The 21,033-nt window shown below is 42.7% G+C and overlaps 1 protein-coding gene across 4 annotated transcripts in view; it reads right to left on the reverse strand.

The window, feature by feature from the left end:
* LOC137384777 (tyrosine-protein phosphatase non-receptor type 12-like) overlaps positions 1-21,033 on the reverse strand; it is a 169,150-nt gene that overhangs the window by 4,378 nt on the left and 143,739 nt on the right. For 2 of the 4 annotated variants that reach the window (XM_068059233.1, XM_068059231.1), the window contains 5 exons: positions 19,302-19,379; positions 12,202-12,299; positions 12,055-12,085; positions 6,172-6,300; positions 173-238 (listed from right to left, as the gene is read on the reverse strand). In XM_068059233.1, the coding sequence (XP_067915334.1) occupies positions 173-238; positions 6,172-6,300; positions 12,055-12,085; positions 12,202-12,299; positions 19,302-19,379 (402 nt within the window). The remainder of the gene's footprint in view (positions 1-172; positions 239-6,171; positions 6,301-12,054; positions 12,086-12,201; positions 12,300-19,301; positions 19,380-21,033) is intronic. The other 2 variants (XM_068059232.1, XM_068059234.1) reach the window with 2 other exon arrangements.

Genomic DNA, 21,033 nt, shown 5'->3' on the forward strand with positions numbered 1-21,033 from the left:
CTTTTACTCTCCAACACCCCATTTCCGATTAAACAATAATATAGTCTAATGCCAGCTGTTTTGGTAAGATTATGGGATTTTGTTTCCCCCCCCCACCCCATCCATCCAAAGTCACTCACCTCCAGACATTTTTATAACTAAGTGTTGGGGCATTGACAATGAAGGTCCTTACCTGATTTTTGGAGACAGGATACAAGGACAGTTCTCAGCATGCTCATTTTCGAAAGGAACCCACTGTCTGATAAGAGGAGGTGACTTATGAAGTTTGGTTTAAGTCTAACAAAGCACTTTTAATTTGAGGTGACAGGTGTTTATAGGATACAAGCAAGCATGCATGCATGGTTTTCTGGGACATCCAGTTTCAAAATAAAAACAGAAAATCAGTCATGTTTGGCTAAAAATCAGAAAAGGAATTAATGTACCAAGATGTTTACAAACACATGCTCAGGAGACATGGAGTGTTCCCAGTATGTTTGTATTTGAAGACACCCAATATCTGACCTGATTACAGTTACGTTAAATAGGAAGCATTAGTAAGGTGAGAAATATTTACGACAGGTGACTGGTCAGTCCATATATTAATGTGCGTATATATATATATATTAACTTCACTCCATAATCCTTTCCCTTTCTGGTGTTCTATTTGATATAGCTCTTCTGTAATTAGAAACTGCAGACATTCTGCATATCATGCAGATCTCTGAAAATCTGTTTTTGTTTCAGATTTAAAAGTTGCACAAGCTTAACCATATTTCATTAGTGTGTTTTGTGGGTAAAACATAACACTGATGTTTGGAAGCTCAATCATTCCCAGACTTAATGACAATCAGGCCCAACAAGCTATAGGTACCAACAATGTCCAATATGCTTCAGCAGTAGTGTTTTAAGTTGTTAACAGTCTCCTATTACAGGTCTGAAGTTAATTTTCTTTCAATGGAGGCAGAGTTTAACTAAGGAAATTTGAACTGCTCTAAAAACGACTATGAAGGAGCTTCACTCTTGCTGAGCATGGATACGTTGTCCTCTATAAGCATCAAACTAGCAACTTTTAGAGATAGCTAACAGCTAAGGAAAACAAAGCAAGCAAGAAATAAAAAAAGAAAGTGCTTTGGCATAGCGACAGACATAACATCCATCTTTCTGTTTTCTTTTGGGCCTCCTTATCTCGAGAGACAATGGATACGCGCCTGGAGGTGGTCAGTGGTTTGTGAAGCAGCGCCTGGAGTGGCTATAAAGGCCAATTCTGGAGTGACAGGCTCTTCCACAGGTGCTGCAGAGAAATTTGTTTGTTGGGGCTGTTGCACAGTAGGCTCTCCCCTTGCGCCTCTGTCTTTTTTCCTGCCAACTACTAAGTCTCTTCGACTCGCCACAATTTAGCCCTGTCTTTATGGCTGCCCGCCAGCTCTGGCGAATGCTGGCAACTGACTCCCACGACTTGTGATCAATGTCACACGATTTCATGTCGCGTTTGCAGACGTCTTTATAACGGAGACATGGACGGCCGGTGGGTCTGATACCAGTGGCGAGCTCGCTGTACAATGTGTCTTTGGGGATCCTGCCATCTTCCATGCGGCTCACATGGCCAAGCCATCTCAAGCGCCGCTGACTCAGTAGTGTGTATAAGCTGGGGGTGTTGGCCGCTTCAAGGACTTCTGTGTTGGAGATATAGTCCTGCCACCTGATGCCAAGTATTCTCCGAAGGCAGCGAAGATGGAATGAATTGAGACGTCGCTCTTGGCTGGCATACGTTGTCCAGGCCTCGCTGCCGTAGAGCAAGGTACTGAGGACACAGGCCTGATACACTCGGACTTTTGTGTTCCGTGTCAGTGCGCCATTTTCCCACACTCTCTTGGCCAGTCTGGACATAGCAGTGGAAGCCTTACCCATGCGCTTGTTGATTTCTGCATCTAGAGACAGGTTACTGGTGATAGTTGAGCCTAGGTAGGTGAACTCTTGAACCACTTCCAGAGCGTGGTCGCCAATATTGATGGATGGAGCATTTCTGACATCCTGCCCCATGATGTTCGTTTTCTTGAGGCTGATGGTTAGGCCAAATTCATTGCAGGCAGACGCAAACCTGTCGATGAGACTCTGCAGGCATTCTTCAGTGTGAGATGTTAAAGCAGCATCGTCAGCAAAGAGGAGTTCTCTGATGAGGACTTTCCGTACTTTGGACTTCGCTCTTAGACGGGCAAGGTTGAACAACCTGCCCCCTGATCTTGTGTGGAGGAAAATTCCTTCTTCAGAGGATTTGAACGCATGTGAAAGCAGCAGGGAGAAGAAAATCCCAAAAAGTGTGGGTGCGAGAACACAGCCCTGTTTCACACCACTCAGGATAGGAAAGGGCTCTGATGAGGAGCCACCATGTTGAATTGTGCCTTTCATATTGTCATGGAATGAGGTGATGATACTTAGTAGCTTTGGTGGACATCCGATCTTTTCTAGTAGTCTGAAGAGACCACGTCTGCTGACGAGGTCAAAGGCTTTGGTGAGATCAATGAAAGCAATGTAGAGGGGCATCTGTTGTTCACGGCATTTCTCCTGTATCTGACGAAGGGAGAACAGCATGTCAATAGTCGATCTCTCTGCACGAAAGCCACACTGTGCCTCAGGGTAGACGCGCTCGGCCAGCTTCTGGAGCCTGTTCAGAGCGACTCGAGCAAAGACTTTCCCCACTATGCTGAGCAGGGAGATTCCACGGTAGTTGTTGCAGTCACCGCGGTCACCTTTGTTTTTATAGAGGGTGATGATGTTGGCATCGCGCATGTCCTGGGGTACTGCTCCCTCGTCCCAGCACAGGCATAGCAGTTCATGTAGTGCTGAGAGTATAGCAGGCTTGGCACTCTTGATTATTTCAGGGGTAATGCTGTCCTTCCCAGGGGCTTTACCGCTGGCTAGGGAATCAATGGCATCACTGAGTTCCGATTTGGTTGGCTGTATGTCCAGCTCATCCATGACTGGTAGAGGCTGGGCTGCATTGAGGGCAGTCTCAGTGACAGCATTCTCCCTGGAGTACAGTTCTAGGTAGTGCTCAACCCAGCGGTCCATCTGTTTGCGTTGGTCAGTGATTATGTCCCCCGATTTAGATTTGAGGGGGGTGATCTTCTTGATGGTTGGCCCAAGAGCTCTCTTCATGCCATCATACATTCCTCTGATGTTTCCGGTGTCTGAGGCCAGCTGAATATGACTGCATAGGTGTTGCCAGTAGTCGTTTGCGCAACGCCTAGCTGTTCTTTGTGCAGTACTTCTGGCTGCTTTAAGTGCTGCGGATGTTAAATCGCTGGGGGCTTTCTTGTAGTTCAAAAGTGCAATGCGCTTAGCGGCTATGACAGGTTCCAGCTCTTCATTATGAGATTGAAACCAGTCTGCATTTCTCTTCGCACTTTTGCCGTAGGTGGTCAAAGCTGACTCATAGATGGCGTCTCTGATGTGGGCCCACTTGGTCTCAGCATCCCCTGTGGGAGTGTTTTGAAGGGCTGTTACAAGTGAATTTAGAAATTTTTGTAACAGCTGTGGGTGAGAAATTCTGCTCGTGTTGATGCGCGGGCGGCCCTTCTGCTTGGAATGATGCATTCCAATGTTTCTGTTTTAATGGCATCTTAATGACTATACAAACTAAACATGGGGGTCAGCTTTGAGTATAACCATTTTTGCAAGGAACCCATGTTCAATGAGAGCACAATGAGGTGGTTTGATTGAACCATTATAATTTGGCATGAAAAGTTAGGTCATGGATGTGCATGAACATACATCTTACATTAGATAGAGTCTTTTGAGTTAAAGTTCCACATGCAAATTAGTATTTGCTGTAATCCACTGAAAGGTTAAAAGAAACTTTCCCTTTAAAAACAGGATGTCAAGAATCTTGAGTAAAAGTTGCGGCAAGCAAACAGCAGGCCTCAGAAACCTTCCAATACCCGTAAACAAGAGATTTCATTTACAACCAGGACATTCACACAATTTGGGGGAAGAAAATCTTGAGAGCTTCTTTTAACTGTCTAAAGAAAACCTGTTTCTTGCCCTTCTTAAACTGTGCATTGCTTTTCAGTCCATCAGTCATCTCCAGAAAATGTCTGGTGAATAGATGAAGGGCAGATAATAGCACAGCAAGTCTGTGCCCTGAAACGATGGCAGACTTGATAAAGCAGGTTAGAAAACACTTGGTCAGGAAAGCCTCAAATTGCCAAATAAAAGATGCTCACCCATTGTTGCTAAGTAACACAACTGCAATGGTTGAATGCAACGTTCAAGCAGTTTGTCAAATCTATAAACTTCCCTGATTCCAGAAGCACTAGATCAATTATGTATGTACATTTGCACAGAGCTTTAGCCTTCAAATTGGATTAAAACTCAATAGTATTTCCCAAGCCCATCACTTTTTCTTTCTCCCCAAGAGAATATCAGTAGCAAAATGCATCGCATCTTAGTCTTTGGCAAGACAGAATCCAGTGGAGAAAATTCAGAGTTCCTTCCACTTGCATTACATTGTCCAAAATGCAATGGATTTCTCTTAAAGCTGAGACAGCTAACAAAAGCTATTTACGTCCTTTCACTCACTCAGCATTAATGTGTTGATCTGACAGATGCTTGCTTCCATGCAGCAGTCAGCCTGATGCATATATAAAGATCGGGCATATGGGAAGAATATTATATTACCAACTACAGACGATCATGTACAAATTTCCTGTCCAACCTATGACTTTATTCTCATTTTGACCTGGTACTGCTGGAATTAGACAAGTTAAAAACAATTGTGCATTACATTGCTTACAATATTTTAGGTCCTGGATGAATGCTAAGTATATAATCCAGAACAAAATCTATGCATTTGTGTATAAGGCTAAGATGGCACAAGGCACACATTATTTTCCTTGTGATTTGACTTCCACCATTGTGGATAACAGCAAATCCTAATTGTATGTGCATGTTCAATAAATAAACAAGAATAAGGCTGCAGGGGGTGGTGGGGGAGGGAAAAAGAAAACAGTACTTGGTAATCAACTATGTCAGCACTGGTAACAGAACATTTTATAGTCCCTTTCATAGTGACAGCATCAAGTACTCCAATCAGATTTATAACAGGTTACATGTGGTATAAAGCACTGTTCCAATACCGTCCTTTCGCATTGATCTGACTTTCCCTTCATTACTCAAACTAATCACTTTGCAATCTGAGAATATCAAATGAATTGAGTTGTTTCGTTCTGTTGACTTTTATCACTTGCAACTGGATTGAGACTGTGCAAACTCACTGCACCCTTACAGCCAGAGATCCCATCAGTCTGGCACTTCCATAAGATGAAGGCACAATTTTGAAACCCACTGTGCCAATCAATCCCAAGATATGTTTGTTTCACACATCATTTATAGATAAAATGACTTTCATTCTTAAAGGTCTATGAAACTTTAAAAATTAAATTTGGTGAAAAATATTGAATAAAATGTTTTTTGATTTTGAAGTATTAATAAATGTTTAGCCATGGATAGTTTCTAGCCTATACCTCCTATTAGAATTTGACAGATTTATTTAGAACTCAACATTTTAGAAAAGTTGTTTGTGAAGTAACAAGAATCCTTAGTTGATTAATTCCATAACAAATTCCAATTGTGTTATAATGCTATGATGGCATAGCAATACTAAGCAACAATGTGCTACACTAGGAGTGGTAGACTGTGAATTTGGGCCTGCATTTTTCTCAAAAAGTAGGTCTCTCACCTTAGCTGAACAGGCATAGAAAAAAGGCCATGTATTTCTCTTTAAGTGCAGGGGAAGAAATAATAAAGGACCAGTTACTCCAATCAAACTTGTACAACTCCAGTGCTCTATTGTACAGAAGCTGCTCCAGAAACAGTCTAACCTGACTGCCTTAACAGGGGATGGTGAGTGATTCAGGAATACCAATACAAAAATACTATAAAGAAAAAGTATTCTTTTTAAAAATAGTTGTAAAATCAAAGCTTTGTATGTGATAATTTTGTTAGGGGTTTTTTTTTTTGGGGGGGGGGGGAAAGAGAAGGAGAAGGAGGCAGGAGCATACTTAAATTAAAAGATAATGGAAAAATATAGTTTCAGCATTGCAGGTGTACTTGAACTGATAATTTAAATGATTACTCAACCAACCAGAGAGGCAGCAAATATTACCACAGCCGTATAAAATTACACATACTCACTTAAATCTGAACCACGCTCTCTTCGTTTTGTGTTTGTTTCAGAGGTTTGTCCGACCTCACTCTTTGTAGCAGCAGTTACTAATCCTGAATCACCCAATGGTCTCCCACTATCCCGTGTTTCAGGAGTATCTGAAACAAAATCCATTAATTCTAAGAAACTACTTTCAAGCATAAAAATAAAATCTCAACTTCAAAATTGGGTTCAATTTGTAACTTCAACCAACAGTACAGTGGTGTACAATTGACCTAGAGTCCACACCATGTGACTAACAGCAGTTGAGGTTCACAATCTGTATAACATGAATAGAACACAAAAGTGACAGTAATTTCCAGTTCTCCAGCATATTGAAGATGAAAAAGCTCAGACAAGCTGCAGAACACATTTGTAGTTGTCAAATATAGATTTTAAAATCTAGAAAACATAATTACTTCTTGATACCTTCTCTGTGGTACTGATCTGACTGGCAGAGGCTGTCTGGGAAGCCCTGGTTGTTTGGCAATGGACACGGGAATCAGCAGCACTGCATTCAAAAAATCAGATATATGAAGGAGACTAACCTTCATTGGTTAACTTCTCTCTGTTTCTATCTATAATCTCTTTCCCCATTTTAACATTTTTCCCATCATTTTTAAGGTTCAAACTCTTCAGCTTATTACTTTTTGATTTTAAATCCATTCGATTCTGTTTTGTTGCACCACTTAGCTTCCTGCACATTCTATTTAGCATTTGTTCTTCAGATGGCAGAGAAAATTACATTGTAGGGACAATGTTTCCTCATCGCTCTATGTTGGTGGAACTCAATTTCAAGTGATTTCACCTCTGCTAAGAAGCATGGGTAAGCATCTTAGTTGTAACTAATATTTTCCAACTGAACTGGCAGCAAGAACCAGGGACAGGCCACAGTGAAAAAAATAAGTCATCATGGTATATAATGGTTCAAAGAAAGTTTCAATAGGACCGCATATTTTCATGATTTGTAAGTTAAATGGATGTTCCAAATCTTGCTGTGCAAACACATGGCAGACAAATGAATTCTATACTATATGCACTTCTATAGGTGACTTGTAAAGCATATGCACCCGGTAAGTAGCCATTTTAACTGAATACCAGACTTCCTCAACTGCATTACTGAAAACCTGAAGTTTCAGTTGTTTTTCAAGAAGAAAAAATAAATGCATACACAAGTTTGCTCAACATGCAGCTCAGATTCTTGGACAAGAAGACTTGCTCATTGTTTCGCTCTCCTGGATGGAAAGTTTCAGATGCACAGTTAATATTGCAGACATTTTGCTGAAAAATGTTCTTGTATTGTGAGGAAAACTGGTATACAGAATTTTCAGAGAACTAAAGCCCACATCATAAAATACTGGCACTTGGCAAAGACACAGTTAGATGAACTTAAGTGTGCAAATCATGAATCACCTTCAACAGATGCCCACTAAACAAGCCACTATTCTTGAAGCAGTCAAAGGTACTTCTGTGTAGGAAAAATTGCCCACGAGTGGAAAATTGGATCATAGTATTGAGAATATAATTTGTCTCTACAATTTGTTACGCCCGAGGCCGGAAGAGTGCACTGTCTTTTCTAGTTCCACTTCTCCACGGGTCACAATATATATTTAAATTTTTCCCACTTACCGATATAGTCAATCATAGACTCTATTTTTATCCCAGAATAAAACACACCAACCAGGTTTCTTTAATAAACAACAAAATTATCAGTTTATTATAAAACAAATCTTAACCAGTAATGAAGTAAAGCATAAACACAGATTGAAATATTAAAGTTCCCTTTTTACCTTATCCCCTCACGCTCACACACACATATACCTGGAAATATATAAAGGGATTTTTGTAAAAAAAACTTGGGCTTAATACTTGCTCATTCTTGAAGAAACAGCAGATGAGATATGTAGTGTTCCAGAACTGGCACACAATCTGGCCTCTGAGTACACATAGATGGGTCACTGGGTTCTTTCCAGGCGGCGTTGAGAATTGATTTAGCAGGTTTTTCTTCAAAGACAGGATGAGATGAGTTGACACAGTGGACTTCTCACGGTCTTTTAGTGAGGTGCTGGAAAGCTGTGGTGGGTTGTGGTCTTCTCTCCTTCCTTGAAAATCCTTTTCTCTCCTTGGAAGGTCTCTCCCTTTTTATACAGTTCAACCCCAACCCAAAACAATTCAAAAGCGAAACTAACAACAGGTGGTCAACTTTTTGACCTCCATCAATCTTGAATCTTTGTAAACAACTTCTCCAGGTGTCCAAAATTCTCTGTTGTTTATTGAGCTGGAAGTCAGGTGGTTTCCCGGAAAGGCTGGTTTTCCTCAAGACCTCTCAGTGCCCCTTTTAAAAAACATTTCCAAGGGCTGTTTTTCAAAGTCAAGTGATCTTTACATCCTTTGAAAACCTCAAAGTTTAACATTTCTTGAATCTTTCAAAGATGAATCCTCAAAAAATATACAAAGTGATTCCTGACAACGCAGCCGGCCACTCATGTCATCAGGCTGAGCCAAGATATGCATTTGCGCAGACGGGCTCCTGCTCTCTGCGCGTGCGCTGCGTTCCGACTTGCCGGGACTGGTTAGTGCATGCGCTGATGATGTCATCGCGTGACGTGTGCATCTTTGGGCAACGTGCCTGGTCAGCCTCTGCGCATGCGCTTTACGCGTACAGCAATGCAATGCTAACTTATTCACCCATGCGTCAAGCTCTGCTCCACCCTCCCGCCCCCGCTGGCTGCTCTGCTCCCCCCCCTCACTGCTCTCACTGGCCGCTCCGCTACACCCCAGCTGCTCCACTCTTTCGGCCGCTCCGCCCCCCCCCCTCGCTGTTCTCTACAGCTGCTCCGCTCCCCCCCCTCACTGCTCCGCTCTTTCGGCCGCTCCGCTTCCCCCCCTTGCTGCTCTCTCCGGCTGCACTGCTCTATTGGCCGCTCCGCTCCCCCCCTTGCTGCTCTCTCCGGCCGCTCCGCTCCCCCCACCCCCCCCTTGCTGCTCTCTCTGGCCGCTCCGCACCCAACCCCACCTCCCCCAGCCCACTTCGCTTCCCCACCCCCCCAGCCCGCTCCACTACCCCCCGTCCCGCTCCGCACCACACCCCGCCCCGCTCGCTTTCTCCCTCCCGCCATTGTGCGCTGCCATGTGTTAAGGTCAGGTTGCCTTCGTGTGATTATTTGAGCAGCGCCATCTTTAGTCCTGGCAGCTGCCTGAAGTCACAGACTGTGACATTATAGTGGCATATGCTGCATTTGCGCATGTGCCACTGCAGCGCCACCTAGTGGAAGTGTTGTCAGCAAATGCAGCCAAAAATATATTTAACAAAATACAGAGGCACTTTTGTAACAAATTACTAATCTAACCCAGTCCAATGACATAAGTCAATATTTGAGACAGCATCCTGTACGTATTTTGAACACATGGCTGCAGTGTATACTATTTTCAAGATGCTCTGCAGCAACTCGCCCAAGGCTTCTTTGGCAGCACTTCCCCAAACCCATAACCTCAACAATCTCGAAGGACTAGGGCAGCAGGTACATGGGAACACAGTCACTTCTAAGTTCCCAGTCAAGTCACACAGCATCTTGACTTAACACACATTGCCATTCTTTCATCACCGCTGGTCAAAATCATGAAATTCCCTGCCTAACAATATTGTGGGAGCACCTTCATCACATGGATTGCAGTGGCTCAAGCGAAGACTCACCACCACCTTTAGGGCAACTCGGGATGAGCAATAAATGCTGGCCTTGCCAGCAATGCCCACATCCTGAAAATTATTTTTACAATGTATAAAGACTACATTGAACTCATCACAATCAGCACAAGTGACAAATGCTCACACAGACACTGCACTTCTCAAAAGGCTCCTCTGACAGGATGTTGTAACAAAAGTTCAAACAGAATCCAGTCACTCTTTAGTTGAACCACAAAGAGCTAATATCATACCCATGAAAACAAAACTTTGTCCCATAATTAAGACATAATTCATAAAATTATATAATGTTATACACAAAGGGCCTGCCAGCATCTGAGAGAAAAAATACAATACTTAAGACTACTAATCAGAATTTCCTCAATTAGAAGTATAGAATGTAGAGAAATGACAAATGGTGCGCTGGATTCTCTTCTCCCACCGCTTGTGTGCAGGCGCTTGCGCCATTTGTAAAGGCCAGCCAGCCCTGTCGGGTCATTAAAATTTTTTTTTTTTATAAAAAGGGCTACACTCGCACCCCCCTGCCCAATGTACTGCCAATAAATCTATTGCTCCTTCCCCCCCACCCCCGCAATAACAATTAAATTCAACATTTGCCCTCTTCCTCCCCTCCGCGCCCCCCCAAAACACTTACTTTCAACACTTGACCTCCCCCAAACCTATCAAAGTGCAGAGGTCTCCCCTTCCCTACACCAGTAATTTGCATTAGAACTCGTTTCTCTCCCCCCCCCCCCCCACTCCAACTGCACAAAAAACCATATGCTCTCACCTTCCCTACCATAGTAGCACCTGCTTTCCTTGGACAGAAAAGTGAAGGCACGTGAGTGCCAGCCACCGCTCGGAAGATCGCGATCCGACGGTAAGATTGCTGTTGATCTTATTTAAATCTATTCATTTCATTAATTTAAATATGTTAATCCGGGTCCCGTCGCCCAGCGGTGGGGGGCTGCCACGGAGCCTCCGCAGCAGAAAGATTGGGCCTGACACGCTGCCAGAACAATCTTTCCCCCACGCTCCCACCCCACAATCCGACATCAGGAGCTCAGTAAAATCCCAGCTGGTAAGTTTAGCATGCTTGGAAGGAACAGGTGACTTTGGACCCATGGTTTCCAACACTCTCCACCAATATGGCTGTGTCTGGCTTTTTTTCATTTGTTCATGGGATGTGAGTGTCACTGGCTTGGCCAGCATTTATTGCCCACCCCTAATTGCATGGAAGGTGGTGGTGAGCTGCCTTCTTGAACCACTGCCATCCATCTGGTGAAAGTACTCACACAGTGCTGTTAGGTAGGGACTTACAGGATTTTGACCCAGCAGCAATATATTTTCAAGTCAGGATGGTGTGTGACTTGGAGGTGTTGGTGTTCCCATGTGCCTGCTGTCCTTGTCCTTTTAGATGGTGGAAGTCACAGGTTTGGGAGATGCTGTCAAAGAAGCCTTGGCGAGTTGCTGCAGTGCATCTTGTACATGGTACACACTGCAACCATGTTACACTAACAGTGAAGGGAGTGAATGTTTAAGGTAGTAGAATGGGTCCCAATCAAGTGGGCTGCTTTGTCCTGGAAGGTACTGAACTTGAATCTGGTTGGAGCTGCACTCATCCAGGCAAGTGGAGAAGAATCCATCACACTCCTGACTTGTAGGTCTGTAGGTGCACAGGCTTTAGGGAGTCAGGAAGTGAATCTCTGGTCACAGAACATCCAGTCTCTGAGCTGCTCTTGTAACCACAGTATTCATGCAGCTGGTCGAGTTAAGTTTATGGTCAATGATGACTGCCAGGATGTTTCTAGTGGGGAAATTCAAATGATGGTAATGCCATGCTGAAGGCTAACTGACAGAGACTGATGGCTATGATTACCCAATAACTCCATTATTGTTGTATCATGGACAACCAGGATGGTTGATGGCAAACTAGGTGGACCATGGCCTATCATCCAGCAATTCCTATGTTCCTAAGAGGACATGGGAATTTCTCAAAGTCTTAAGTTCTAATGAGCTTTGAAGTGCAAAATGTTTGGAAAAAGTCGATGCCATCAGCATGAATAAACATCAAGTACAGGGAAGGAAATTACTTAATTTGCCATTCAATAAGTACAGATTCATAGATCTGAGGTGAGGAAATGAAGGAAAAATATATAGTCATTTAAAAAAATAATTAATGGTTGCTTACTTGTTTGTGGAGTTCGGGGATTTTTCAGACTCTGTTTTTAAAAGACAGGAAACATATTAAAGTACCTTTCAAAGTTCCAACATTTTTAATACATACACAATTTTAGGTTATTTAATATTCCATTACACTGGTGCATAATATCATTACCTTACTCCTCACCATCTTTGCTTGCTCAACAGTCTGTGATTGTGGAAAACCACTCCATTCTGCAGACTTTCCAATATGAACAGGACTAATAGGGGAATCTATGGAAAAACAAAAAAAAATTTGATTATTAAAAGGAAAATTTATCAAATCATTCACTTTACGACTTTTAATATCTTAACAATTAGAATCGATTTGATTACAAATTCTGGATGCTGCAGTAATATGTACTACAAATAATGACCACTAGCAGAAACTGCATAATACAATTATAAATTTGAGATAATCAATTATGAATCATTGATGTGTGGTAATTACATCACAAGCATTGATCCTGCAGTGAGGTTAAGTTAAGTACATATCAACAAAATTTAAATTGGGAAAAAAATTTATGCAAAAATCAACTAGGGAAAATGTGCTAAAATTTTTTTGCAGTGTATTCAAGACTATTTTCCTCAAATGTGTTGCTATTCCAACAAGGAGGACTACTTGACCATTTTGCAGCAATGAAATAAAGCAAGTATGCAACCTAAAAACAAGGAAACTCCAGGAAAGCTGCAAAAAGGATTAAAAAGACCAAGATAAAATAGGAGAGAAATTGAGCAACAGAGTAAATATATAGGACCATAAAATAGCTTTCAAATAGGCACATAAATACAAGGATAGTTCGGGTAAGGGCATCAACAGCTGAATGAAGCAAGCTTCTCGCGAGAATGAAGGATGGCAGATACAATGAATAAATATTTTGCCTTAGTTTCCACAGTGGTGGTGTATATTGGAATTGTAGAACCAGCTAAAGGTGGATGTAGAACTGTTAATGGAGGATATTTTTCAAAAATAGAAATGGTACAAGAAAAGTTACCAGGACCTCATGGTTTCCATCGGAGGATCCTGAGGGAAGCTAGGGAATAAACAGTGGCGGCTGTAACAATAATTTTACAAACTTCTGTCGATAGGAAAATTATACCCAAGTACTGGAGGGTGGCAAATGTGATATCAATCCTCAAGAACAGACGTAAGCCAGGAACTTACAATTCAGTTATTCTCAAATCGGTTGGTAAACTACTATAGGTTATAATTGGGATTAAAATTACAGAGCTTGTAGAAAGAAAAACTTACTTTTGTGCAGCACCTCATCACATTCTCAGGATATCTCAAAGCACTTGACAATGAATTGATTACATTTTAAGTGTAGTTACTACTAAGTAGGCAAATGTGGCAGCCAAACTATTAAGATCCCACAAGCAGCAAATGAATAATTATCAATCTGTTTTTGGTAGTGTTGGTACTGTGAAGAATGCTATCCAGGATACCAAAAGAACTCACTTCTCTTTGAATAGTGCTATGGACAGGCAGGTGAGGCTTCAGTTTATCATTTCATCTAAAAATGGCATCCCAATTACAGCACTTCCTCAATACTGCACTGAACTGTCAGCCTAGATTATGTGATTGAACCCATAAGCTTCTCACTCAGAGGACATGACACTATCGACAGTCAAGCTCACATCATTAATGAAACATAAAGTAATCAGATACAGTTAGTCCAGCATAGGTTTTTAAAGGGCAGGTTACATTTAAATAAATCACAGTTCTTTGAAAACAAAATCACAAAGAATATGATTCACATGGAATTTCAAAGAGCATTTGATAAGAGACTTATGGCAAAGATAATGGTACATATGATTAAGGGGAATATAATAACAAACAGATAGTTCAAGGACAGAACACAAAGGGTCTGGAGTAAAAATAGATGTCTCAAACTGGCAAGATGTGATTAGTGGTGTTTCACAGGGTTCCTCTTATTTACTGTGTGCATAAGTGATCTAGACATAAACTGAGGGAATATACAAACTTGAAGAAAATTGGGGGAATAACACATGGATAAGACAGCTGGGCAGGGAGCAAAATCAAGCAGCAGCTTGTTACTGCCACCAAATTCTTGAAACAAGCAATATTCCACTTTATTGTTTTTTTAAATTCATTCATGGGATGTGGCGTCGCTGGCCAGGCCAGCATTTATTGCCCATCCCTAATTGCCCTTCAGGTGGTGGTGGTGAGCTGCCTTCTTGAACCGCTGCAGTCCATTTGGGGTAGGTATACCCACAGTGCTGTTAGGAAGGGAGTTCCAGGATTTTGACCCAGTGACAGTGAAGGAACGGCGATATAGTTCCAAGTCAGGATGGTGAGAGACTTGGAGGGGAACTTGCTGGTGGTGGTGTTCCCACACATTTGCTGCCCTTGTCCTTCTAGTCGGCAGAGGTCGCGGGTTTGGAAGGTGCTGTCTAAGGAGCCTTGGTGCATTGCTGCAGTGCATCTTGTAGATGGTACACACTGCTGCCACTGTGCGTTGGTGGTGGAGGGAGTGAATGTTTGTAGATGGGGTGCCAATCAAGCGGGCTGCTTTGTCCTGGATGGTGTCGAGCTTCTTGAGTGTTGTTGGAGCTGCACCCTTCCAGGCAAGTGGACAGTATTCCATCACACTCCTGGCTTGTGCCTTGTAGATGGTGGACAGGCTTTGGGGAGTCAGGAGGCGAGTTACTCGCCTCAGGATTCCTAGCCTCTGACCTGCTCTTGTAGCCACGGTATTTATATGGCTACTCCAGTTCAGTTTCTGGTCAATGGTAACCCCTAGGATGTTGATAGTGGGGGATTCAGCGATGGTAATGCCGTTGAATGTCAAGGGGAGATGGTTAGATTCTCTCTTGTTGGAGATCGTCATTGCCTGGCACTTAAGTGGCAAGTAACATTTATGCCACACATCAGCCCAAGCCTGGATATTGTCCAGGTCTTGCTGCATTTCTACACGGACTGCTTCAGTATCTGAGGAGTCATGAATGGTGCTGAACATTGCACAATCAGCGAACATCCCCACTTCTGACCTTATGATTGAAGGAAGGTCATTGATGAAGCAGCTGAAGATGGTTGGGCCTAGGACACTACCCTGAGGAACTCCTGCAGTGATGTCCTGGAGCTCAAATGATTGACCTCCAACAACCACAGCCATCTTCCTTTGCGCTAGGTATGACTCCAGCCAGCAGAAAGTTTTCCCCGATTCCCATTGACCTGAGTTTTGCTAAAGCTCCTTGATGCCATACTCGGTCAAATGCTGCCTTGATGTCAAGGGCAGTCACTCACACCTCACCTAGAGTTCAGCTCTTTTGTCTACGTTTGAACCAAGGCTGTAATGAGGTCAGGAGCTGAGGAGTGGCCCTGGCGGAACCCAAACTGAGCATCACTGAGCAGATAATTGCTAAACAAGTGCTGCTTGATGGCACTGTTGATGACACCTTCCATCATTTTACTGATAATTGAGAGTAGGCTGATGGGGCAGTAATTGGCTGGGTTGGACTTGTCTTGCTTTTTGTGCACAGAACATACCTGGGCAATTTTCCACATTGCTGGGTAGATGCCAGTGTTGTAGCTGTACTGGAACAGCTTGGCTAGGGGCGTGGCAAGTTCTGGAGCACAGGTATTCAGTACTATTGCCGGAATATTGTCAGGGCCCATAGCTTTTGCAGTATCCAGTGCCTTCAGTTGTTTGTTGATATCACGTGGAATGAATCGAATTGGCTGAAGTCTGGCATCTGTGATGCTGGGGACTTCAGGAGGAGGCAGAGATGGATCACTTCGGCACTTCTGGCTGAAGATGGTTGCAAATGCTTCAGCCTGATCTTTCGCACTGATGTCCTGGGCTCCCCCATCATTGAGGATAGGGATATTTGTGGAGCCACCTCCTCCAGTTAGTTGTTTAATTGTCCACCACCATTCACAGCTGGATGTGGCAGGACTGCAGAGCTTAGATCTGATCCGTTGGTTATGGGATCGCTTAGCTCTGTCTATCGCATGCTGCTTATGCAGTTTGGCACGCAGATAGTCCTGTGTTGTAGCTTAAGCAGGTTGACACCTCATTTTGAGGTATGCCTAGTGATGCTCCCGGCATGCCCTCCTGCACTCTTCATTGAACCAGGGTTGGTCTTCTGGCTTGATGGTAATGGTCTCCACAAGGACTGTGCGGTGGTCACTCCTACCAATAGTCATGGACAGATGCATCTGCGGCAGGCAGATTGGTGAGGATGAGGTCAAGCATGTTTTCCCCTCACCACCTGCAGCATACCCAGTCTAGCAGATATGTCCTTTAGGACTCGGCCAGCTCGGTCAGTAGTGGTGCTACCGAGCCATCTTGGTGATGGACACTGAAGTCCTCCACCCAGAATACATTTTGTACCCTCGCCACCCTCAGTGCTTCCTCAAAGTGCTGTTCAATATGGAGGAGTACTGAGTCATCAGCTGAGGGAGGGCGGTAGGTGGTAATCAGCAGGAGGTTTCCTTGATGTTTGATCTGATGCCATGAGACTTCATGGGGTCCAGAGTCGATTTTGAGGACTCCCGGGGCAACTCCCTCCCTACTGTATACCACTGTGCCACCACCTCTGGTGGGACTGTCCTGCCGGTGGGACAGGACATACCCGGGGATGATGATGGCAGTGTCTGGGACATGTCTATAAGGTATGATTCCGTGAGTATGACTATGTCAGGCTGTTGCTCAACTGGTCTGTGGGACAGCTCTCCCAACTTTGGCACAAGACCCCAGATGTTAGTAAGGAGAACTTTGCAGGGTCGACAGGGCTGGGTTTGCCGTTATCGTTTCTGATGCCTAGGTCAATGCCAGGTGAAACCGTCCGGTTTCATTCCTTTTTATTAACTTTGTAGCAGTTATATACAACTGAGTGGCTTGCTAGGCCATTTCAGAGGGCATGTAAGAGTCAACCACATTGCTGTGGGTCTGGAGTCACATGTAGGCCAGAGCAGGTAAGGACAGCAGATTTCTTTCCCTAAAAGGACATTAGTGAACCAAATGGGTTTTCACAACAACGGTTTCATGGCTATCATTAGACTAGCTTTTAATTCCAAATTTATTAATTGAATTCAAATTCCACCTTCTGCTGTGGTGGGATTTGAACCCATGCACCCAGAGCAATACCCTGGGTCTCTGGGTTACTAGTCCAGTGACAATACCACTACACCACCGCCTCCCCACTTTATTCACTTGATTATTAATGTAGTCTTTAAAACATTTTACAAAGAACATTTTCTTCTTCATAAACTTAATATGTTTTTTCTGGGCATTATGAAAGGCAATAATACAAGATATCTGTTTTGGTTACATTTATTATAATTCTGCACTCTGACCAAATAACAGGTTTATTATTTATTCTGATTAAAATATCAATACAACAATTTTGCATTTAAATAGCATCTTTAATGTAGGAAACCATCTTCAGGTGCTTTACAAAAGTATAATCACAGAAATGGATACCAGTCTAAAGGAGGAGATATCCAGGAGGGTCTTGAAAGTCTTAAGAGAAGTGGAGGGATTTAAAAAGAGAGTATTAGAGCTGGGAGCCCAGGAAGCTAAAAGCACAGCCAATGGTGGGGTGTGGAGGATGCACAAAAGTCAAAGGAACAGAGTGCAGGGGAAGTGGAGGAGCTGGAGTAGATTACAGATACAGGGAAGGGTGAAGCTATGAAGGAATTTGAACAAGAAGATGAGTGTTAAATTGGAGACCAGGAGCCAATGTCAACGAGGATGAGGAGTGGGGGACAATGAGAGAGGAGGACTTGGTACAGGATACCGTATGGGCAGCAGTTTGAATGAGCTGAAGTTTAGAGGATGGAGGCTAAGAATCTGACCATAGCAGCACTGGAGTAGTCAAAATTGGAGGTGACAAAGGCATGGACGAGGGTTTCAGTAGCTGATGGGCTGAGGTGGGAGGTGGAAGCAGTCCTTCTTTGTGATGGAGAGGATTTGGAGATGGAAGCTCATCAAGGTCAAACAGGATGCTGAAATTGTAAATAGTCTGGTTCAACCAGCAGAGATAGCTGGAAGGAAATAAAATTGGTGGCAAAGGATAACAAAAATAGTTTGAGTCTCCCCCATGATTAGCTGGAGGAACTGGACTAGATGTCAGACAAGCAGTCTGGCAACACAGACAATATGTAGGAGTCTGAAGAGGTGGTACAGAGGTAGAGCTAGTTGTCCTCAGCATACAGGTAAAAGTTGATCCCATGTCTGAAGAGGATGTCACTAAGGTGCAGCATGCAGATGAAGATTTGGACAAGTATAGGTCCTTGGGGGGGAGAGAAAGAACCAACATGCTGTGTCAGAACAACAGGTCACAGGTTTATACCCACAATTCAGCATCTATAAACTACAGCAAATTTTGTCTATGCAATTATGAAAAGAACCCCAATAAAGGCCAAACACTCCCAGAGATGAAGAGAAGAAAACAAATGGCTTGTTACTCCAATCTGCTGAGGCACTGCATGATTTATGGCTGGCAATTAACTGTTTGGAAATGTGACCCCCTGCAAAAAAAGGATTTCATCAGTCCAGATCATTGACTCTAAACGTTAACTTAGTTTCTCTCTCCATAGATGCTGCCTGACCTGAGTGTTTCCCAGAATTTTCTGTTTATGGCAGTAAATATTTTTGGCTTTAGTAAATATTATTGCACTACTCAATTCCAAATTATTGCCACTGGGTGTCATTGTAATAAATGTAAATATATACCATTATATAGTGTTGAAGTATTGCATTCTTGCCACTAGCTGACATTGTGCATTGAATCGTGTTGCCTACTTAGTTGCTACACATCACCGCCCAGTAACAGATGTATAGCACTACCAATCAACAGGTGCCAGCATTAAAATTCTTTGTCACCCAGTGCCAAGTATCAGGCTACATATCAATCCTGAGATTTAAATTTTGCTTAGTAGATTAGACAGTTGGGCTTGTGGGAAAGATTTTATGTAGGTCCCAGACAAAATAGAATTAATTCCTGAAAATTCAAATTTTAAATTAGAGTTGACTGATTGCTTCTTTTTTTTTAATGACTTGGGTCAACCTAAACAATTCACATCAACCAATTCACCAAGTGAGATAATTCCACTCCTCTTACCATTTGCAGTACTTAGGAAGGAGGAAAATTATCCTATCAAATGATGGGCCCATGAAACAAGTATAATCCACCAGTGTCCACATGCCTCGAACAAATTATTTCAGCAATCCTGTAACAATTAAAAAAGGAACTGAGAAATCTTACCGGATTCATTAGCCACAACAAAAGATTCAGGAGTTCTTTCTGGCAAAGGGGGTGGACTGTCTTCTTTGTTCCCAGAACCTTTTAAATATAAAATTTTGATTTTTGAATCTGTTATCATTGTTCAGGTTCCCCTGCTGCAGCCTAGTATTGTGTGTTTTCATCAGGTATTTAAAGCATATTGTGTCGAATATGCTATCTTGAAAACAGCAGATAATCCTACATACTACAGATGAAACTTATTTCTGCATTTACTACCGCACTTAATACAGGAACTGCGACTCTTGCACAAAGTTCAGAGTTGTACACATGGCTTCATTTTAAAAACAACTTATAAACTTATATTTATATAGCACCTTAAACATAATACCACCCCTCCAACAAGGTGCTTCACAGGAGCATTATAAAACAAAATAAGACACCGAGCCACAAAAGGAGATATTAGGTCAGATGACCAAAAGCTTGGTCGAAGAGGTAGGTTTTTAAAGAGTGTCTTAAAAGGAGGAAAGCAAGGAGGAGAGGTGGACAGGTGTAGGGAGGGTATTCCAGAGCTTGGGGCCTAGGCAACTGAAGGCAATGGTGGAACGATTAAAATCGGGAAAGCACAAAAAGCCAGAATTGCGCAGATATCTTGGCAAGGCCTTGGAGGGATTTGAAAACAAAGATGAGAATTTTAAATTCAAGACATTGCTCGTGTTTCAACACACATTTTCCAACTTGCAAGTGTGGAAGAGAACAAAATGTGGCATCATAGTGTGACACAATTTACAAAATGAATATGGCAATTTTGTAAATAGACATATTAAATCGAGTATAGTTGATATCAAAGGGATATTTAACTGTGTCCAAAATATTAACTCAGCGTTGTCTAACAGAAATCACGGAATAGACACAGGCGCAGTTACTACAACAATGTTTTAGCCACATGCACTAATTTTAGCAGAAAATGCTTATACACTATACAAGACAATGCACATCATGTGTATATTTACTCAAATATTAACCATGATTCAGTGCAAAACTTTGCAGCGTTCCTCTTTCACCAAAGTTTAGAATTCTGGTATGAAATTATCAGACACAGCACATTCTGGAGCAGCTTCTAACTTTTTGTCCAGCAACTGGTTGCAATCAGTACTTCACCTCCATCAGTTAGATTCCCCAGAACGCTGACTTGCATGAGGTCTGCCTGATCCAGCCCTATACGGAGAATACAGCTGGACACTGCCCACCCTTTGCCATGACATGCTCTGCTGTCACTACTCGTTATTGACTGGGCTTACTTTCTTCAGTTGGCCTTAAAGTAATTATTCTGATTGGTCAAGCTAACCACTATGACAGATCCCATTGCCATACAATGTTACTAACTTTCACCCATGTTACATAATTTTAGCAAATAATCAGTAACCAAGGAAGTAAAGCACAACTATCAAAAACACAAATAAAAACAAGAAATGCTGGAAATACTCAGCAGGTCTGGCAGCATCTGTGGAGAGAGAAGCAGAGTTAACGTTTCAGGTCAGTGACCCTTCTTCGGAACTGGCAAATATTAGAAATGTCAAAGGTTATAAGCAAGTAAAGCGGGGGTGGGGCAAGAGATAACAAAGGAGAAGCTGCAGACTGGACAAGGCCACAGATTAGCTGACCAAAAGGTCATGGAGCAAAGGCAAACAATATGTTAATGGTGTGTTGAAAGACAAAGCATTAGTACAGATAGGGTGTAAACGGACTGAAGATT

The sequence above is a fragment of the Heterodontus francisci genome, chromosome 27 (assembly GCF_036365525.1).
Source record: "Heterodontus francisci isolate sHetFra1 chromosome 27, sHetFra1.hap1, whole genome shotgun sequence".
Classification (NCBI taxonomy): domain Eukaryota; kingdom Metazoa; phylum Chordata; class Chondrichthyes; order Heterodontiformes; family Heterodontidae; genus Heterodontus; species Heterodontus francisci.